Here is a 20,293-nt window from a genome sequence, read left to right as displayed (position 1 = left end):
TTTGAAGAAGAAGACATGGGTCGATAAAAGGCTGGTGCCAGTGTAACCGATCTTCGAGGAGTTTTACCCTCCCGCGCCAGTTGCTGAAGCCTACGATCGACCCTTTCTGCCAGATCAATCAGGCTGTTAAGATCTTCAGGAAGGTCCCTTGCTGCTAACTCATCTTTAATGCGAGAAGACAATCCTTCCAAGAAGATACTGTGGAGACTGTCCTCCCTTCAGCCCAGCTCGGTTGCCAACGTGCGGAATTCGACCGCATAGTCGGCCAGGGTACCCTGACGCAGGCGCAGAAGCTCAGCAGCCACAGTAGACTTATGAGCTGGCTCATCAAACACTTGTTTAAAAGTGGTCACGAACTGCTGAAGATTTCCCAGTATTGGGTCGTTGCATTCCCATAATGGAGAGGCCCAAGCCAGAGCCCTTCCATCCAGCAGAGATACGATGTAAGAGGTCTTTACCAAATCAGATGGGAACTGTGATGACAGCAGAGTAAATCGGATATAGCAGTGATTAAGAAACCCCTGGCATTGTTGGGCTTCACCAGAGTACCAGGGCAAAGCTGGTAGGTGTGTAGAGGCCGCCAGGCCGGGAATTGGGGCCAAGGCTGGGGCTGGAGGAGCTACCGGGGGTGTAGAGTCCAGCCGATTTGCCAGTCTCTCCACTGTTGTTGCTAGGACATCCAAGCACTGTTGCTGCTGCTGCAGTCACTGGGCAATACCAGGGATGGCTTGGAGGCCGGAGAGGTCTGCCAGGTCCATGGCCTTGCAAACTATTATGATCGTGGACCCTTGAGCTGGCTAGAAGATGATGAAGAAGTGCTGAGGGGAGGCCCACAGCGGAAGTCGTAGCCGGGAGGCAGATCAGAGTCAGGAGACCAGCAGGATCTTCACCACTAGAAGCTCAAGGAACCCCCGGGAGGAGCCCTTGGGAACCCGAGCCACTTGGACTTAGGTGGGGTCTCCTGGAAAAGGGTGTCCAAAGAGAAGTCCGAGTCAAGGCAGCCAGCAGTGAGGCAAACGGGGAAATGGACCAAGAGTCAGGGCAGGCAGCAGACAGCAGAGACCGGAGACAAGCCAGGAATCAAGACGGGCAGCGAAGCAGGATACCAGAGGACGAACCGAAGTCAGGAGCCAGGAAGACAAGCCAAGAGGAAGCTGGAACAGGAGCAGGCGAGGATGGAGCTGGAAACAGGAACAAGGCAGGAATGGAGCAGGAGTCAGGAACAAGCTGGTACAGGAATCAGGAACAAGCTGGAACAGGAACAATCAGGACGGAGACAGCAACTAGATACTCCAGGGAGTGAACCTCATTGCAAGGCAAGGATCTGAAGACTGGTGCTGGCTTTTATGCTGCCAGTGTCTGACGTCACTCAGGAGGGCTGGGCTGCTATTTCCTGCCGCGGGCCCTTTAAATTTTGGCCTCCTGCGCGTGCACGCGCCTAGGAGGCGGGGCTGGTGTAGGAAGAGCCGCCACGGAGAGATCCATCTGCGGCCCAGGAAGAGTGGGGGACCACCGGGAGTCACCTCGGAACTGACGGGGAGGGAGGTAAGAGCTCGGCTGTGGCGTCCCATGGCCAGGAATCGTAGCATTCTCTAAAAGCTTTGAGTAGGTTAAATCCTTCAGAGGTGAAGAAGGCTCAGGTGGCTCTTTTGGTGGATCTGAAGGAATATCAGTCAAACTTCCTGGTGAGGATGGAGGTGACCCATGAGGATGGTCAGTCAGCTCGGGGGAAAAATTAGGGCTCCCTGAACCTTGTGGTCTGAGCTCCATGCTTGTAGGTGACGGAGGGTGTTCCAACTGAGGAAAATGATATCCTTCAGATGGATTGGAAAGTGAGATAGAACAGATACCTGTTGAGAAGGTAGGTTAGCAAATAAGGATTTGAATATGGATGTAACTTAAGACATTGTCTCTTCAGCAGAAGAATCTAGTGCTGATGTTTGGAAATGGTCTTTCCTGGATGGTTTAAATTGTGACCTGTCCATCAGGGACTGAGAAGCACAACAGGGGTATGAATGGGGTCTGGAGTTTTTCCTTTTTGGTGGAGGTAGTGCTGCCCTAAGAATACTTGTCTCCTGTGCCTTAGGTCTGGGTGCTGGAGGGTCTTTTAGTGGGATATTGGGTCTATCATGCAGAAGTTCCTGAAGAAAAGGGGAACTCTGTCCTGAGGGATCTGAATTTGGGGAGGAGGATACTTCGACAGAGTTTTCCTCTAACTCCTGATCAAATAGTTGTAGTTGAGGTCTATGTGGTGAAGATTTAAGACTACTATGAGGTGATAGATGCAATGGTCTAAGAATTAAGTTTGAAAGACCTCAAGGCTTGTTGGGACATCTTAATGTTCTGCCTCCAATGCCTCCAATGCGTCAGTTGTTTTGAGTTTGTTGAAGCCTTTTTAGTCTGAGGTGATGATGCTTTAATTTGCTTCAACTTGTCTGACATTCTGGTACGTGTCATTCTCGATTCACTGTTGCTAATATGCATGTGTTTCTCCAATGCTTTCCTGTGCATCGATTTTTCCGATGATTCTGTGTGCATTTACCTCTGTGACATATGCATCATATGCATCATATGCATCATATGCATATGTCACATATGCATATGATGCATCAACTTTTCCGATGCCTTTGCATGGGACAACTTCTCTGACACTATCACATGGGACGACTTCTCTGACGCTTTCATGTGTCGACCTCTCTGATTTCTCCGATGCTTTCATTTGTGTCAGTATATCCAATGCTTTACCTTGTGTCAAATTGTCCAGTGCCTTCACTTGCATCGACTTATCCAACACCCTGACTTGCATCAATAAGCTTGAAGCTGTTACATGCGTTGATAAATCAGATGCTTTCTTCTGTGTCAGTTCTTTCAATGTTGTGGACTGTGTCGATGAGGAACCGTTAGAAATTTTGACAGGCTGCCTCTGCTTTTCACCAGATCCCACCAAAGCAGCTTACCTTACCGGGTCTGGGTGTCAGTATTTGATCCCAGAGAGGAGTGTGTTGATCTTCCTTCCCTCGGAGTAGTGGCATAAGATTCCTTCAACTCCTTTCAGAGTTTTAAGATATATATGGATATATATATATATATATATATATATAAGATATATATAAATAAGGAGTAAATAAAGATAGTAGATGTGGAATTTATCACACAGTTTTAACATCATGCTCAATGTCTAAGCACCTAATAGACTTTTGTGATGGTCAGCAATACACATTTTTCTGTTACAAACAGGATACCATTTGAACCCTGTTGTTATGTTCTGTGTGTCTAGAATTAGACAGTGGGCCCCTGGGTCATGGTAAGGGTAGATTCCACCCACAGGGAGGAGCCCTGTGGTGACTCACCATGACAGGCGGAGTCTCAGAGATGATGGACGACAGAGAAATAACTTTATTATACTGCAATGGTAACCCGAGGAATGGATAATGGACTTAGTCCAAGATATAGTACCTGCAAGCAGGTCTTTCCTGATGATAACCCGCAGCTTGTGCTTGTGTAGATTGTCTCTGGTAGAGGCCCATAGTGCAGGATAGGCCAGAGATAATAGATGGATGTACACAAGGTAATAGAGAGCCAGTGGTAATCCACAGCGCGGGGGTGCCCTGAAGAATACCTTCTCTGTTGGTGTCTGTGCAGGCGATATCCGGTTAGTGATCCGCAAAGCAGGATAGGCCGGACGCCGGTGGCAAGTTGCACAAGATGGTATGGTTCTGGTAGTGGTCCGCAGAGCGAGATAACCCAAGAATCCACACAGTGAAGGTAGAGGCAGGTGGAGAGCAGGCACTGTACTCACTCAGCACTGAAGAAGTAGAATGAAGCGTAGGCACCGAGAAGACTTGGAATGGAGCAGGGTCAGGTCGTCCAAGGAACAAAGCAGGACTCACTGGAAGAAACAGAGGCAGTGAGAGAGGCCCCTCCCAGGAGCATATAGCCCTGTGTGTGAGTGAGGCCCCCGAGGCGCGGGTTACCGAGAACACTCAGACAGTAACAGCAACCAGAGTTGCAGAATGGAGGAATAAGCAGGACTGGAATCCTTGCTAACTCGTCATACTAAAGATCAGCCGAGCTTAAGTAGTAAAAGCGGGTGTCGTCATGCGGTGGGGACGCCCCCCGAGGTTCCCACCATGACGTGCTCAAGAACGGGCCAGGCACACGTGTGCATGCCCTAGGTACCCTGGAAGTAGATGGCTACCAGGAGAGCCCATGCCGTCCCAGGAACACCATGATGGTCGGCGTGGAGAACTAGAGACAGCTTTCCTCCCCAGACTAGAAGTAGAGGAGAGAAAAGAGGTGAGCAGCTGAGGTCGCAGCCGCCTGTGACCGATAGGCGCAACACCTGTAGCCTTTTTGTCAGTCATTGAAAGGAAAAGGTACCTGCTAAATCAAATGAAACAATAATGAACATGAAAATGAATCCCCTCATAACTCTCAACTTTAAGGAGGGGAAATTCTAAGAATCACTTTAAATAGAAAAAACTAAACTGCTGAGGAAGCCTTATGACTAAAGCATGATAAAAGCACTGCAGGACATGCTTGATCCACTTCGTAAATGAAGAGAGATTTTGGGGGGCCCAATGGTAGAGATGTGCACGTGGAAAAATTGTGCATTAGTTTGTTTTTTCAGTTTTTCAAGGGCAGGGGGAGGATTTGGTTTATTTAATTAAAAAATGGTCTCTCCTGAGCCTCCCAGCCACTGCCTCAAATTCTCCCTACCCTCTGCCAGTAAGCCAGGACAGGGCTTACCCAGCTTGACAGAACAAAGCTCAGCCAAGGCCTCAGTGCACCCTTCCAACCATCCAAATAAGTTCCAGCTGGGGACCTCCTCACCATCACATCAATTTCATAATGGTCTTCAGCAAAAAAAGACTAGAAGAATTGCTCTGTTTGCTGCTTGCCCTGCCAGTATCCCTTTAAAAATAGCTCTGGCCAGCCCAGCTGGGTAAGCTACAATTGTTTAAAGGGGTTGGGGGGCCTGGGGGCTCTTTTTATTTATTTATTTTTTGGAGAACATTTAAAAATATCTAACATTTTGGATATTTTTGGAGAAGTCTATTTTTGATTCATTTTATTGGAACCTACCTAGTGGTACACATGTCTATACTGTGCCTGTCAGGCATGAGCACAAACGTCTTCTAACCTTTTCTTATAAAAGCTGAGCATGTTTCTTATCTAGGAAATGCTGATGATGTCACCCTTGAATGGCACTAACTTAGCCTGCATGTCCATGGAGAAAGCAAGTGTTGCTTACCTGTAACAGGTGTTCTCACAGGACAGCAGGATGTTAGTCCTCACATATGGGTGACATCACAGGATGGAGCCCTGTATGGAAAACGTTTCTGTCAAAGTTTCTACAAAGCTTTGACTGACACTGGAACACTGAGTGCACTGAGCATGCTCAGCCTGCAATTATCCCTGTGAGCCACAGGTGTCTCCCTCAGTCTCGTCTTATAGCTAAAAGCGCAAGCGAAACTAAAATAAAGGTAAAAACGTATACAGCCCCAACTCCGTGGGGTGGTGGGTGGATTTTGTGAGGACTAACATCCTGCTGTCCTGTGAGAACACCTGTTACAGGTAAGCAACACTTGCTTTCTCACAGGAGAAGCAGGATGGTAGTCCTCGCATATGGGTGAGTACGGAGCTGAGGATGCCCGAGAGTGCACCAAATGCATCCAAGATGCGTGAAAGGCGCAATGACGGGGTGGAATTTGAAACGGAGGGCATCCTGAAACCCGTAACGGGGTGGTGGAAGGATGTTGGGTAGTTTAAATCGAAAAGAATAAGAGTAGACGGACTGGGCCAAACATGGAGCATGCCGGCTAGTCGTATCTAAGCAATAATGGCTGCGAAGGTATGGAGAGAACTCCAAGGTTGCAGCCTGATAAATATGTACAAGCAGCAGCGGCAAGGGTAAGCTATTAAGGCTGGGAAGGATGCAACAGAGTGTGGTTACACACAGTGTTGTAGTGAAATGCCTGCTTGTTGGTAGGAAAAAGATACAGACTGTCATTTAGGAGGAATAAGTCTGTTTGCCCACTGGAATTCGCAGCTTGACTCTTGCCACAGAAGGAAAGAGTTAGGTGGAATTCCTATGGAATGTAGTGTGATTGAAATAGAATGCAAGTGCACTATTATTGTCCAAGAAGTGGAAAAAAAAACCCCCTCTCTCTCTGGTGAGAGAGAGGTGTTGGGGAAAAATGGGCAGAGTATATCCTGAGTAAGGTGAGATGCAATGTCTACCTTAAGAAACATAGGAAGTTGAATGCGCAAAACCACTCGGTCACGGAGGAACGCAGGGTCGGATGAATATGTAACAAAGTGTGTAACTCACTGATCCTGTTGGCAAAAATGACATTTATGAGGGAAAGTATTTCCCACGTCAAACTGTGAAATGAGAGGAATGGAAAGGCTCGAATGGAGAACATATGAGACTTATAAGGATAAGATATAGGTTCCATTCTGTGATTAGTGAAAATAGAGGCGGCTTGATCACTGGATAATCCATGGTAAACGACTCAGAAGGGGTTTACCGTAAATCGGGTATCCCCACTCCCAAATGATACACCAATTGGAACAGAGGTGTACCCTATGTGGAGGATGTCTGGGGAGTAGAATCCGAGGGAGCAAGAGAAAGAGTGGTGTAGAAAAAGAAAAAAGGGTAATACCCTTTTGTATGCGTCATATGGTAAATCATGCCATTTTGAATGGTAGGATTTATTTGTGGAAGCTTTTGTGAGGCTACCAGTACCTGAGAACATCAGTGAGTATACAATTTGAGACTGACTTGTAAGAAGGCAAATTGGTTACTGGTGTGATAGATTGAGAACTATGGGAAGCATACTGGTCTCAGCCAGGACGTGGGTCTGAGGAACAGTGAACTCCATACCAGTTCAACATTAGAAGAGTGCTGGCTATGAGAGGCAGCAAAAGAGACACATTTAAGAGGGCCTTGATGGAAGAAAGGCGTCTATGGGAACGCATTGGAAATATGTGTAGGGAGATAGAATCTGTGCACCGTATGGTTCGATTCGGACGCAGAGGGCAAGTTCAGTTGACCTCAGCATTAGAAGATTTTTCCCGCTACACATGTAGTCCGAGACCATTCGAGAGTGTGGAAACCTACATGGAGAAGGTCTGCTAGTGCGTTCAGAAAATCTCTTAGATAAGTGGCCCGAGGATGCATGAAGTGAGCAAGGGCCAAGGGTAGAACAGCGAAGAGGTTGTACGTGCTTGTGTGTTGGAAAGCACATTGTCCCTATGCTGTCTGTCTGTATACAGAAACATTTGTTGCAGAGGCAGTATTGAAAGGCATAAGGGTATAACTCATGGCTACAAGCTCCAGGAAGTTCATGTGAAACTGTGCTTGCAGTGGAATAGATGCATATTGGGTTCAGAAGCTGTTAGGTCAAACTTTACAACCCTGAGTAAATGCGAGCATGAGCAGAATCAGACTAGGTTTTGGTTCTAGATCTGCAATATGGATGAGGGACGAAAGCGGTTGAACAGCTTAGACCCACTGATAATGGAATTTCACTGAATCTAACCCATAGCAGTTTTGGATCTATGAGGAAAGTGCATAGTGAAAAAACCCCATGGCCCGACAATGAAGAATTGAGGGGCTGAGATTATGGAAAAAAGTACTCAGGGACATGTAAGAATTTATTAAAATGTCTGTGTGTTTGCTGGACAGGAAGGCCATTATTTATTTTATTTATTTAAGGTTTTTATATACCGGCATTCATGATAAAATCACATCATGCTGGTTTACATTAAAACAGTGGTGCATAGAAAGAAAAAACAAACTAACTGTAGTGCGGAAGAAAGCAGTTACAAAAAACAGGGATGCTTAAACTGGGAGAGGAAGAAAAAAGAAAAGGTTAATAGCATTTTAAATATTTACAACGAACAGTTAAATGAAGCTGGCTGTGTTATAGAACTTGAAGTTGAAGGACACTAGCTGGAGTCCGGGAAAGCTTGTTTGAAGAGCCAAGTCTTAAGTCTCTTCCTGAAGGTTGGGAGGCAGGGTTCCTGTCTTAGGTCTGGGGGGATGGAATTCCATAAAGGGGGACCGGCGGTAGAGAGGGCCCGATCTCTCAAGGTAATATGTCTAGTGGCTTTGGTTGGAGGAACCTGGAGTGAACCTCTATATGCGTCTCTAGTAGGTCTTGAAGAATTGTGTAAGAGGAGAGGAATTTGCAGGTCGATAGAAGTATGTTGATGAATGATTTTGTAGATAACGGAGATGGATTGTAGAGAATTCTGAAGTGCACTGGCAGCCAATGAAGGCTTTTTAGGATAGGGGAGATGTGATCTCTTCTTCTGGTGTTTGTTAATATTCGTGCTGCCGCATTTTGTACCATCTGAAGCGGTTTGGTATAGGAGGAAGGGAGACCTAGTAGGATTAGAATTGCAATAGTCTAACTTTGAGAAAACTAATGCCTGAAGGATTGTTCTAAAGTCCTGCAAGTGAAAGAGAGGTCTTATCCTTTTCAAGACTTGGAGTTTGTGAAAAACAGTCTTTGGTAGTTTTGTTGATAGAAGCTTTCAAATTCATCCGATTGTCAATTAAAACTCCAAGGTCTTTCAGTTGCGTGGATTGTGGGATGCCAGGGTGAGTGGAAGTGATGTTACTGTTCTCGGGAGAGATGAGCAGTTCGGTTTTGGAGGAATTTAATACTAAGTTTAGACTAGTGAGGAGGAGTTTGATTTGTTGGTGGCAGTTTTCCCAGTGATCTAGTGTTTTCAGGTATGTGTCTTTAACAGGGATTATTATCTGAATATCGTCCGCATATAGAAAATGTTTTAGATTGAGGCTGGAGAGGAGCTGGCATAGCAGTAAGAGATAGATGTTAAAGAGCGTAGGGGACAGAGAGGAACCCTGTGGGACTCCTACGGTTGAATTGTAGCGTGATGATTCTTTGTTTTGGATTTTAACCTTGTAGCCTGTTGAGAATGAGGTCGAAATAAGAGTGTGGTCTGACCAAGGTACTTTCTTGCAATTGAAGAGCGATGCAGGATATATGTCTTTGTTAACAAAGATAAGGTCCAGAGTGTGACCGGCTTTGTGTGTCGGTTTGTTCACTATCTGTTTGAATCCCATTGCTGAGAGGGCTGTGAGAAAGGCTTCACAGCTGGTAGTAAGAGTGGGATTGTCTACATGCAGGTTAAAGTCACCTAGGATAATGGCTGGGGCGTCCAAGTTGAGGAGAGTTGAGACTATTTCCACCATAGGAGATGCATCTGTTTCCAGGAGGCCCGGGGGAGCGTAGACAAGTAGAATTTGAAGATGGTCTGAAGTGAAAAAGCCGATTTCTAGTTTGGAGTATGAGTTGACTGGGTGTTGAGAGAATCTTAAGTTTTTTTTAGTTGCTAAAAGAACTCCGCCTCCCCTTTTTTTCTGTCTGGGGAGTGAGAAGATGTCATATGTCAGCGTCGGTAGTTGGTTTATTATGGCTGTGTCTGAGTCTTTAAGCCATGTCTCAGTTATTGCGCATATATCGGGCTTAGCGTCGGAGAGATAGTCGGCGAGAATCAGTGATTTCTTGGTTAGAGATTGTGCGTTGAATAATGATAGCGAAAATAGGGTGAGGCCTAGAAGTTGGGTGATCGGTGTAATCAGCATTGGAGTGAGGGATTTTAGGTTGCGGTGTTGTGCTTGCCTGGTTGATTTTCCTATCAATGGTAGGTAGTGATGAAGAATCGGGATTGTAAAAACTGGATGCATTCTGGGAGGTCGGTTTGGCAAGAGTGGTAGACTGGAATGAGGGGGTAAAGAGGTGGCAGGCAGAGGATGTTAGAGAATTGGATAAGAATGGGAAGGGAGAAAGTCTTCCTGGACTGCTGATGAAAGACCATTGAAAAACTGTTGTATTGTGTTAAAGGTGTTGCGTTCGCTGATTAGAGTTGGCCCCGTGTGGGTGTGGTAGAAGAGGGGTGAAACGCCGCCAAGGTTTGCTTGCAGGGGTACGTGGAGCTGAAGTGATGGTTTGTAGCTGCCTGAGGGCCCTGCAGTGACATTGGAGGAATGGGTTGAAGTGACTGTAAAGAGGAGTATAGTCTGCCCTCCGGGTCTGCACAAAGGGGTGCACTAAGGGGCAGGCCCCTTAGGTCGCGCTCCTTCGGGCGCGCGACGCCCGGTGCGCGACGCCCCGGGGAGTGTCTGTAATTTAAGGGCCTGAAAATAGTGCTGGGCTAGACCGGCTGGGTTGGGGGTGGGAGCAGTATCACTCACCACGTGGTCCTGCTGCTTCTCTTTATTTTGCAGGTTTCTGAGCCCTCTTCTCCCTTTTTTGCTCTTAATTTCCCGGTTCACTGTTCACTGCTGGCTCACAGAAGGGAGGGGTGAGCGGGGTCTTGCCCCGACTGGGCTGTGCCGACCGCACAAGCCCCTGCAGTGGAGGAGGAGAGAGATTGAGAAAGGTTTGGACACCACATTATGACTGTGGTGTCCAGAAGTGTTGTATAAGGGATTTATAGTAGTGACAGTAATCCCATTTAGTACATGTATAGTGAGTCATGAAGAAGTGAAAGCTCCTTGCGTGGAGTGACTGTGGTTATGCAGCAGTCCATGCAAGGAAAAGCGTGAATGAAGTTGCACTCCGCAGAGAAACAGCATTCACCGATAGTGATTCAATGAATACCCCAGTTGCCGAAGCTGGTGCAACCGGCAGAGCTTGGGATTGTAATATTGTTGACTCACTATGAAGCACATAGAAAGATTAGAGGTAATGTATTTACTGCGATATGGAAGCATGGTAACGAGAGATAACATTTTACCTGAGCCGTCTGAAGAAAGTTGGTATTTCTCAGGTCCAGGATGGGCGGGAGAGTAACTACTTTCTGTTGAAAGAAAGAATAGTGTAATTAAAACTCCCAACCCCCCCCCCCTTCCCCCCTCTGCGCTTTGTAGCATCTGGGAGAGTGTACCAGGAAGTTTTGTACAAGGTGGGGTGGGCGCTCTAATATCCACCCAGTTGGGAGACCAGGAGGTGTCTAACTGGAGGGGCTGATGTAATCCGGATATCATGTAACCTTCCTTGGGAGAGTGAGCGGTAAAGTCTTACCCGCATTTCTGTGTTCTGTACAAGGAGACACCGAGAACTGTCATCAGGCTTCGAGGTGGACTTACACTTGAGGTAGTATTTGCTGGATCTCATGTTTAGCAGATCAGCGAATGCACCTGGAACTTTGGTTCTGAAGCAGGAACCAGAAGCCAGAGCATTAATCTGTACAGAGCCTCATTGCTGAAAAAAGGAGGAAGCCCTGATGCAAGCCCAAAGATATGATAGAGAGGTTCTCTTGGTATTGTGGCTGACATAGCTGGCATAGCGATATGTGACACTAACATGGTTCTTGGAAAGTACATGACCTAGAACTTTTCGAACCATGTGGCTCAAATTAGAAAACATATCTCAATGGGAATGCCACAGAAGCGGGGTACTTACCATCTGACATGGATCGCTGAAGGACGAGCCGGTGAATATTGCTGGCTCCGTGGATTTCAGGAGTCATTGAGGGAGTAGACGCCCCTCTCAACTCTGATGCCTGGTATGGTGGCGCAGGTATAGAGGAGACAGGCTGAGCGTGGCTGGCGCAACCACGGTAGTATTTTGTGGAGGGCCACAATCCCCCACCGATGTCGGTGGGGCATGCCTCGCGAACAGGGGAGCCAATTAACAAGCTCATGAACCCGGCCCTCGTTGCAGCGGCTCAATGTCTCGTGACGCCAGTGCAGAATTCTTCGGAACTCGTTCCGGTGTTTCTGGAGCACCAAGGACTTCCAAAACTGTGCGGAACAGTGCCGATGGCAGTGGTGATGTTGCTCGGCCCGAGCATTGTCCAGCATCAAGAAAGATAGCACTGATGTGCTGGATGGCGTCGGTGGTGGACGGTCACCGTGTCAGTGATGATGCATGCCACGGTGCTCGGCCCGGTCTTTCCCCAGTGCCGCGATGGATGCCCTCGCTGTCGTGGATGGCAACTGTTGATGGACTGTCAGCATGCCTGCACTGCTCCTGGCACTATGTAGTGTCTTAGGCTAATATGGGGCTTTAATAAGAACCCAAAGCATGGAGCACTGTGTTTAGGCGAGGGCATTGCGTGGCGGTGCTATGTCGGTGTTGATGGTGTCAATGGCAGCCAAAGCGGCCTTGGGGGTATTGTCAAAAATATATATGAAAAAACATTGATGACTCGGCCAGAGTAATGAAGACAGTGACGGAGCACTGACGACATCGGCGTAGGTAGGTCTATGGGAACGATGTGACATCGAAAAATTGAAAAAAAAACATTGTTGGTATTGGAAAAATGATACCGGCATCGACGGAGTCGATGACCGCATCGATAGGAACATTGAAGACTCCAATGGAAATGACATGGGCGTCGAGGGCATCGATGTATGGAGGCAGGCACCAACGGATTTGGTGGCATGGCCACGGACGTCAACGGTATCGATTGGATTGACTCGGGCAGCAATGGCATCCATGGCATCGATGCCATGGAAGCAGGCATCGATGCCATGGATGCAGGCATCGATGCCATGGATTTGGGCGCTGATGCCCACCAATGGAATTGACCCAGGCACCGCTGCCCACTGATGGAATCGACCTGGGCACCAATGCCCATCGATGAAATCAACCTGGGCTCTGATGCCCATCAATGGAATCGACCCAGCATCGATGCCCATCAATGGAAAGGTCCTTGGCACCGATGGCATCCATAAAATAAAGGATGGTATCGATGGAAATGACCCTGGCATCATTGGAAGTGCCCTGTGAGACAGTGGCATCAACCCAGGCATGGATGGCACCAATGAGACACGGTGTACGCCAATGGCATCCATCCGGGCAATGATGGCACCGATGAAATCCAAGGAAAAATCAGTGCCATGGATGAAAAACATGGATGGCACTTACAGAAATAATGCAGGGACCGGTAGCATCAGTATACCACGTGGTGGGGAAGGGATACTGATGGAATCTAAGAATCCAGGACGGTCTGAAGTGGGTACTGACGGTAGCGATGGGGCATCGACTGCGCGAGGGTACCGAAGAATCGAAGGACCTGAATCTACAGGGGGCCCTGGCAGCAATGGAAACCATGAAAGTCCCTGTCCTACTAGCTCTAATAACCAGGCAGAGTGTCACAGAGAGACACTCGCAGGCTATGTGTGGCTAACTGAAAACATAGGGAGAGGGAAGGCTGCAGTCAGTTGGCAGGCCAGGGCGGTGACAGGAACCAACCGAAAAAACAGGGCATAGTACTAACCGAGCATCGAATAAACATACGTGAAGGGAGACCCGTGCAGGGAAAAGTGTTTGTGAAGTAAAGGTTTAAGTATTTCCGTGCGGAAAAAGTGTTAGAATTTCTCACAGAGCTCCTAACCGCTATGCTTACTGCAGAGCGGAAAAAAGAAGACTGAGGGAGACACCTGCAGCTCACAGGGATAATTGCAGGCTGAGCATGCTCAGTGAACTCAGTGTGCCAGTGCCAGTCAAAGCTTTGTAGAAACTTTGACAGAAAAGTTTTCCGTACAGGGCTCCATCCTGTGATGTCACCCATATGTGAGGACTACCATCCTGCTTGTCCTGTGAGAAAGAAAAGTCATACACTTGTAACATTTTTCATTTTTTTGATTCAATTTTTTTTGTTAGTCTTAATTATAGTTTGAAACAGGTAAGACTTTGTTAAATGAGGTATCCATTAAGATAAACTGCTATCCTGCTATTTTGCCCATATGTGGTTTTCCTTGATTTCATATACATCGGATAGACTGAGCTTTGATATGTACAAGGACAAGCTGTCATAAAAATAAAAATCATGAAATAATGAATTCCACTTTTTACCTTACAATTTTTGCAGCATGTTCCAGAAACACATTCTGTACCTTGCGTCATTTCACAGTTAAAATCACAGCATGGATCGTTCTTACATTCCTACAAATACATAATGCACAGAAAAGAGTTAATGGTAGTATAATTTAAATCTAGATACATCTTATATACTATGCAGGTGTATTATTCTCTTCTAATTTTAGCTAAATTAGGCATATTTTTTTTTATATTATTGTTTAGGGATGTGAATCGTTTTTTGACGATTTAAAATATCGTCCGATATATTTTAAATCATCAAAAATCGTTAGGGCCACGATACAATACCAATTCCCCCGATTTATCGTTAAAAAATCGTAAATCGGGGGAAGGGGGAGGGCAGGAAAACCGGCACACTAAAACCCCCTAAAACCCCCCCCCGACCCTTTAAATTAAATCCCCCACCCTCCCGAACCCCCCCCCCCCAATGCTTTAAATTACCTGGTGATCCAGCGGTGGTCCAGAACGGCGGCGGTCCGGAACGGCCCCCTCAATTGAATCCTTTTGTCTTCAGCCGGCGCCATTTTGCAAAATGGCCGCCGCAAAATGGCGGCGGCCATAGACAAAAACGATTCGACGCAGGAGGTCGTTCCGGACCCCCGCTGGACTTTTGGCAAGTCTTGTGGGGGTCAGGAGGCCCCCCCAAGCTGGCCAAAAGTTTCTGGGAGTCCAGCGGGGTTCAGGAAGCGATTTCTTGCCGCGAATCGTTTTCCGTACGGAAAATGGCGCCGGCAGGAGATCGACTGCAGGAGGTCGTTCAGCGGGGGTTCCGGACCGCCGCTGAACGACCTCCTGCAGTCGATCTCCTGCCAGCGCCATTTTCCGTACGGAAAACGATTCGCGGCAAGAAATCGCTTCCTGAACCCCGCTGGACTCCCAGAAACTTTTGGCCAGCTTGGGGGGGCCTCCTGACCCCCACAAGACTTGCCCAAAGTCCAGCGGGGGTCTGGAACGACCTCCTGCGTCGAATCGTTTTTGTCTATGGCCGCCGCCATTTTGCGGTGGCCATTTTGCAAAATGGCACCGGCTGAAGACAAAAGGATTCAATTGAGGGGGCCGTTCCGGACCGCCGCCGTTCTGGACCACCGCTGGATCCCCAGGTAATTTAAAGCATTGGGGGGGGGGGGGTTCGGGAGGGTGGGGGATTTAATTTAAAGGGTCGGGGGTGGGTTTTAGGGGGTTGGCTCACGATTTTAACGATTTTTTCACGATATTTTTAAAAACCCAAACGGCAACAATACGATTCCCTCCCCCTCCCAGCCGAAATCGATCGTTAAGACGATCGAGGACACGATTCACATCTCTATTATTGTTTGATGTTTTACAAACTTTATGTCTGCATGGTTTATGTATTTCATACATTTGTATTTTACAATTTTGAATGTCCACAGTATAATCCACCTGAACAATTATTTGGAGAAGATGGAATATAAGGGATGGTAACTTTAAAATGAGCACATGCTCATATACGTACATATGTGGGTGCGAGCTCACATGCACTGAAATTTTAAATCATCTGCACAAGTGCTTGCGTATTATATAAAATATGCCTAGTGTGCATTTGTGTGCTCCTAATTTTAAGCAGTTATATGATGAAGTGTTATTTTCAAATATTTCCTTAGGACTTGTTGGCTATTACATGTGCAAGTGAGCACATTTTAAAACATGCACACATGAAGGAAGTCAAATCACCAGTTTGACCAAATAGTCTACCAGTTTGCCCAGCCTATCTCTAGGTCATCAAGACCCCTCTAGTTCTTCAGGCTGCACTCTCCCCAGCTCACCCAGATCTCTCACTAAGGGCCTTATTTTCCAAGCCGCTCGCACGTGATAAGGGACCTTTCGCACGGGAAAAGTCCCTTATCACGTGCGATACCAGGATGGGGGCGGAGTCGGCCCCGGAAGAGGAAGAGTTGGGGCGTCACTGGGGCCGACTCTGCGCCGACGCCGCGGACAGCGAAAAGTTAGATGCCTTTTCGCTGCCTATTTCGCTCCCAATAGCTACACCTCTTATGGTGGCCCTATTGGGTGCGAAACCGGCAGCGATCGCACCGCGACGGTGCGATCGCTGCTGGCTAGCGCAGGCCTGTGCCCCCCATTTCGGCCCCCCGCCCCTCATCTTCTAAAGTATCGCAGGCCTGCGATACTTTAGAAAATAAGGCCCTAAGTCAGTTTTTTGCTGTAATGAGTTTTATTCGGACTTACACATGAAAAAGAGCAGAAGTAAATATGTGCATTTAACAGTCCTATACGCGTTGGATTCACTGTTTTTAAAATCAGGATTTATGTGCATAAATATTGCCCTGCCCTAAATCTGCTCCTGTTTTACACATGTTCTGTTGCTCACACATGCACATATATGCGAGTAAATTTGTTGCTTTTAAAATAAGAGTTGTGCATGGTCAGCCTATATACTCGCATATATGGGCCTTTTTACATGAGCAACTTTTTTTTTTTTTTGTATTGGAACTTTTATTGGCAAAGCAGATCCATAACATATAACATATGGACATAAACATAATTGCCTCATTTATCCAAATATGGGTGCATAACAATATAGAAAATGATACACAACTGAATAACAGTATTATATAACATAACCATCCATGTAGCGCTTCCCCTTCTCCCGCCCATCAGGCCTATACCATTAGTTTCTAATGTAGATGCTATATCACTGAAATAATACCTCTGATAAAAAATTTTCAGTCCCGTTAACCTTGAAGAATATTGTATACCAAGGAGATCAGACCTCATATATCACATGTCTAACAACTAAAAAGATCTATAAGCATGTAGAAGATTTAAAGAAAATAAACCAAAAATGGAAAAAATGCAGAGTCCATACCGTACCATAATAAGGTAAAAGTCATGGAATGTGTAATTTGTCCCAGTTGGTAAAGGGCTCCCAAATTGCGCGGTTCGTTGCCTCATGGTGGTGACGAGTAGCGGTAGTATGTTCCAAGAGTCGGATATTCCACAGTCTCTGAACCAACTTGTAAACGGGGGTACTCCAGGGCTTTTCCATAAGCACGCCAGCTCAAGTCTTGCGGCTATACAGATGTTGTAGGCATAGCCTTTGTTGTGAGTTAGAGAGATCTGGGAGCGGATCATTAGAAGCATTGTATAAGGTGTAAAGACAATATGAGACCCAAATAGTTGATTAATCCAGTCACCTATTTGTTGCCAGTATGACGAAATCTGAGGACAGCACCACCACACATGGATATTAGTGCCCACTGATCCACAGCCACGCCAGCAGTGGTCCTGGATACGGGGAAACATACGATGTAACCTATCCGGGGTATAATGCCATTGGTATAATAGTTTCAGGCAGTGTTCTTGTAGGTGTGCCGATATAGAATATTTCCGTGGCCCTGTGAAAGATTTGTTCCCAATCATCCAGGCTCAGGTACAAGCCGAGGTTGCTTTCCCATGCAACCATAAAGGATGGCTTGTTAGTTGGGTTGCCTTTACGTAATTTATAAATTTTGGAAACTGTCCCTTTGGTGATGTGGCGCTGCAGACAGTAGGTTTCAAACATGGTCTTGCAAACCGGTATAGAATGGTTAGCCGGCATTTGTCGAAGAAAATGGGATATTTGGGCATATTCGAAAACATGCTGAGCTGTATGCTGTACCTTTGGTAGTAAGGAAAGCAAAGAGTGTACCTTCCCTTGCTACATATAATGATGCACCTGTATCAACCCCAGTCTCTTTTCATATGCGAAAAGTCCCTTTTGGAAGACCAGGAGGGAAAGCAGTATTATGAAACATATAAGTCAGGCAGGTATATGGTTGCGTACCAACTAGCTGAGATCGCCATTTGTCCCAAACCTTCAATGTAGTTTGGAGAGCCATAGGCAATATAGCAATATTCCTCCACGTGTGCTTCGGTTGCCACGGAATGGCGATAAGAGGCATGGCCCCTGTCTCTTATCTATAGTTTTAAGGAGTGGGTCATAATTTAGCTCATATAGCTTCTGCATGTTTGGTCCCAAATGGATACCCACATATTTAATGGTTTAGTGGTCCACCGAAAAGGCAGGGATGACTGCAGCAAACTGGTAACAGGCACAGGGGTGTTAATATTAAGCACTACCGATTTATCGAAATTCACTCTGAACCCAGAAACATCACTAAGATTTTGTAGTGCTTTCATCACAGCCGGTAATGACTGGAGAGGCTCAGTTAAGGTGAACAGGATGTCATCGGCAAAGAGTGACATTTTGAATTCGTGAGAACCCACATGAGCAACTCTTTAAAAATTCACCTCAAAGTATTTGAAATAAAATAAAAATAAATACATAAATTCTCCATTTATTGTCCTGAGATACATAACATAGCATTTATGATTTAGCCCACGTCTTTCTATTCACATGAGCATGTAGGACATCTCAGCTGCCAGCTTCACCAACTTCTCACAAAGAGGCAGCACACCAAGATTGGATTTAATCAAGGCCACAGTTTATTGAAACACTGAATAAACAGACCAGAGCTAGGCATCATACAAACTACAATCAAACAAGTTCAACAAATCATGCCTTCAGGTTCAGAAGTCTTTCGGTAAACCGCCATTTCCCACCAACAACAAACCCCAGCTTTCAAAGCTGCCTTAGTGGTTCTCCACTATATCCCAAGACCTCTCTGCCATGTCCCAGCAGATGAAGTCAGCAACCCAGTCTTAAACCATACTTATCCACTATAGCTTTAAAAAAAGGATTTACTGTATAGTACCCACAAGAAGCAACGGGTGTAATGATAACTCTTGCTGCTATGGTGGGCTAAAGGGTTCCGAATAGTGTTGGGGTATGTGAGTGGTACTGTAGCCAAGTTTGCAATCCAAGGTTGCTGTTGTGCTTGGGAAACCCCACCCAGCCAGTAATGCTCCCAGAAGTTGGGAGGGGAAGCAGGAGTAATAAATAGTTGGATAGCTTCTGCTGGTGAATAACAAGATTTATTTTTAAAGTAAAATAAATTTGATTAAACAGAAGGAAACAATATACCAGTATTAATTTTGTCAATATTGAGCATACAAGTTCTAGGTAATGTACAGGTTATATATGAAATCTCAGGATCTTCACTTCTCATCAAACAAGAACAGCAGAATAAACTCTCTCAGAGAAGTATCTAATATCTATATTATTCACTTACTAACTGTCCTTTATAGTTCACTGCAGTATGTGCAAGAGTATGTGAACTATCAGGTAAACCCAAGGATCTGATCCCTGTATATTTTTCTTCTCATTTACCTCCAGATAAAAATAGTGCTATCAAGTTTCACCTGATAAAAGAAAATACTTCCTGCAAGAACAGTAAGTAATTTGTTCTCTGACTTTCTTTCTTTCTATGGTTTACTTATATGTTGCTTTCTCTGTAATGTCTGTTCTTTTCCTCTGTCTCTACACTTTGGGGGCAGATTTTCAAAGGGGTACACGCGTAAGATACATGCGTACCCCCCGAAAACCTGCCCCAAGTTCCCCCTGCGCGCTGAGCCTATGTTGAATAGGCTCGGCGGTGCGTGCAAGCCCCGGGATGCGCGTAAGTCCTGGGGATTTCCTGGGGGGGCATGTCGGGGGCGTGTCGCGGCGGCATGTCATTCGTGGGCGGGGCTGCAGGCATGGTTCCTGCACGGGGGCATTTTGGGGGCATGGCCGAGACCTCCAAAACAGCTCCCGGGCCGGGGAATCGCGCGCTGGTCAACTGGCTGGCGCGCACGAGTTACACCTGCCTCTGGCAGGCGTAACTTTTAAAACAAAGGTAGGGGGGTTTAGATAGGCCTGGGGGGGTGGGGTAGGTAGGGGAAGGGAGGGGCAGGTGTGGGGGAGTGGAAGGAAAGTTCCCTCCAAGGCCGCTCCGATTTCGGAGCAGCCTCTCAGGGAACATAGGCAGGCTGCGCGGCTTGGTGCGCAGGCTGCTGATTTTGGGCAGCCTTGCGCACGCCGACCCCGGATTTTAAAGGATACGTGTGGCTACGCGCATATCTATTAAAATCCGGCGTACTTTTTTTTGCGCCTGGTGCGCGAACAAACGTACGCGCGGGTGTACTTTTATAAACTCTACCCTTTTCTGCTTTTGTGTCCCAGTGATTGCACCCATTTATCTGTTACAGACAGAAGCTTGGTCTTCTCCTTCCGGTGACTTGGATGAGGTTGGCTGGAAGGTGAAGCTGGTGCTGCTAACTGCTGAGGGTAACTTTTGTGTCCACTACTTCTTGCTTCCTCCAGCATTCAGTAGACTTGAAGCACACAGTCCTCAGATAATGCTCCTCTTCTGCAGAAAGAAAATTCTTCCCTATGCTTTAGATAAAATAACTGATTGCCACTGGCTACACTAACACCGCAATTTTTTGCTAGTGCTAATATCTTAGTGTCTGTCTTTGCCGTCTAATTAAACTTGCTTATCTTAGGGAGAAATTAAAAAATA

The 20,293-nt window shown here is 46.5% G+C and overlaps 1 protein-coding gene across 1 annotated transcript in view; it reads right to left on the bottom strand.

Annotated features, from left to right (window-relative positions):
* The window catches only part of LOC115092436 (disintegrin and metalloproteinase domain-containing protein 9-like), a 222,976-nt gene that overhangs the window by 124,573 nt on the left and 78,110 nt on the right, over positions 1–20,293 (bottom strand). Inside the window, exon 4 of the mRNA XM_029603269.1 lies at positions 13,848–13,937. Coding sequence (XP_029459129.1) covers positions 13,848–13,937 — 90 coding nt within the window. The remainder of the gene's footprint in view (positions 1–13,847; positions 13,938–20,293) is intronic.

The sequence above is a fragment of the Rhinatrema bivittatum genome, chromosome 5 (genome assembly GCF_901001135.1).
Source record: "Rhinatrema bivittatum chromosome 5, aRhiBiv1.1, whole genome shotgun sequence".
NCBI classification, from domain to species: Eukaryota; Metazoa; Chordata; class Amphibia; order Gymnophiona; family Rhinatrematidae; genus Rhinatrema; species Rhinatrema bivittatum.
Note: the sequence above shows the minus strand (reverse complement) of the source record. Positions and strands in the feature narration are given on the sequence as shown.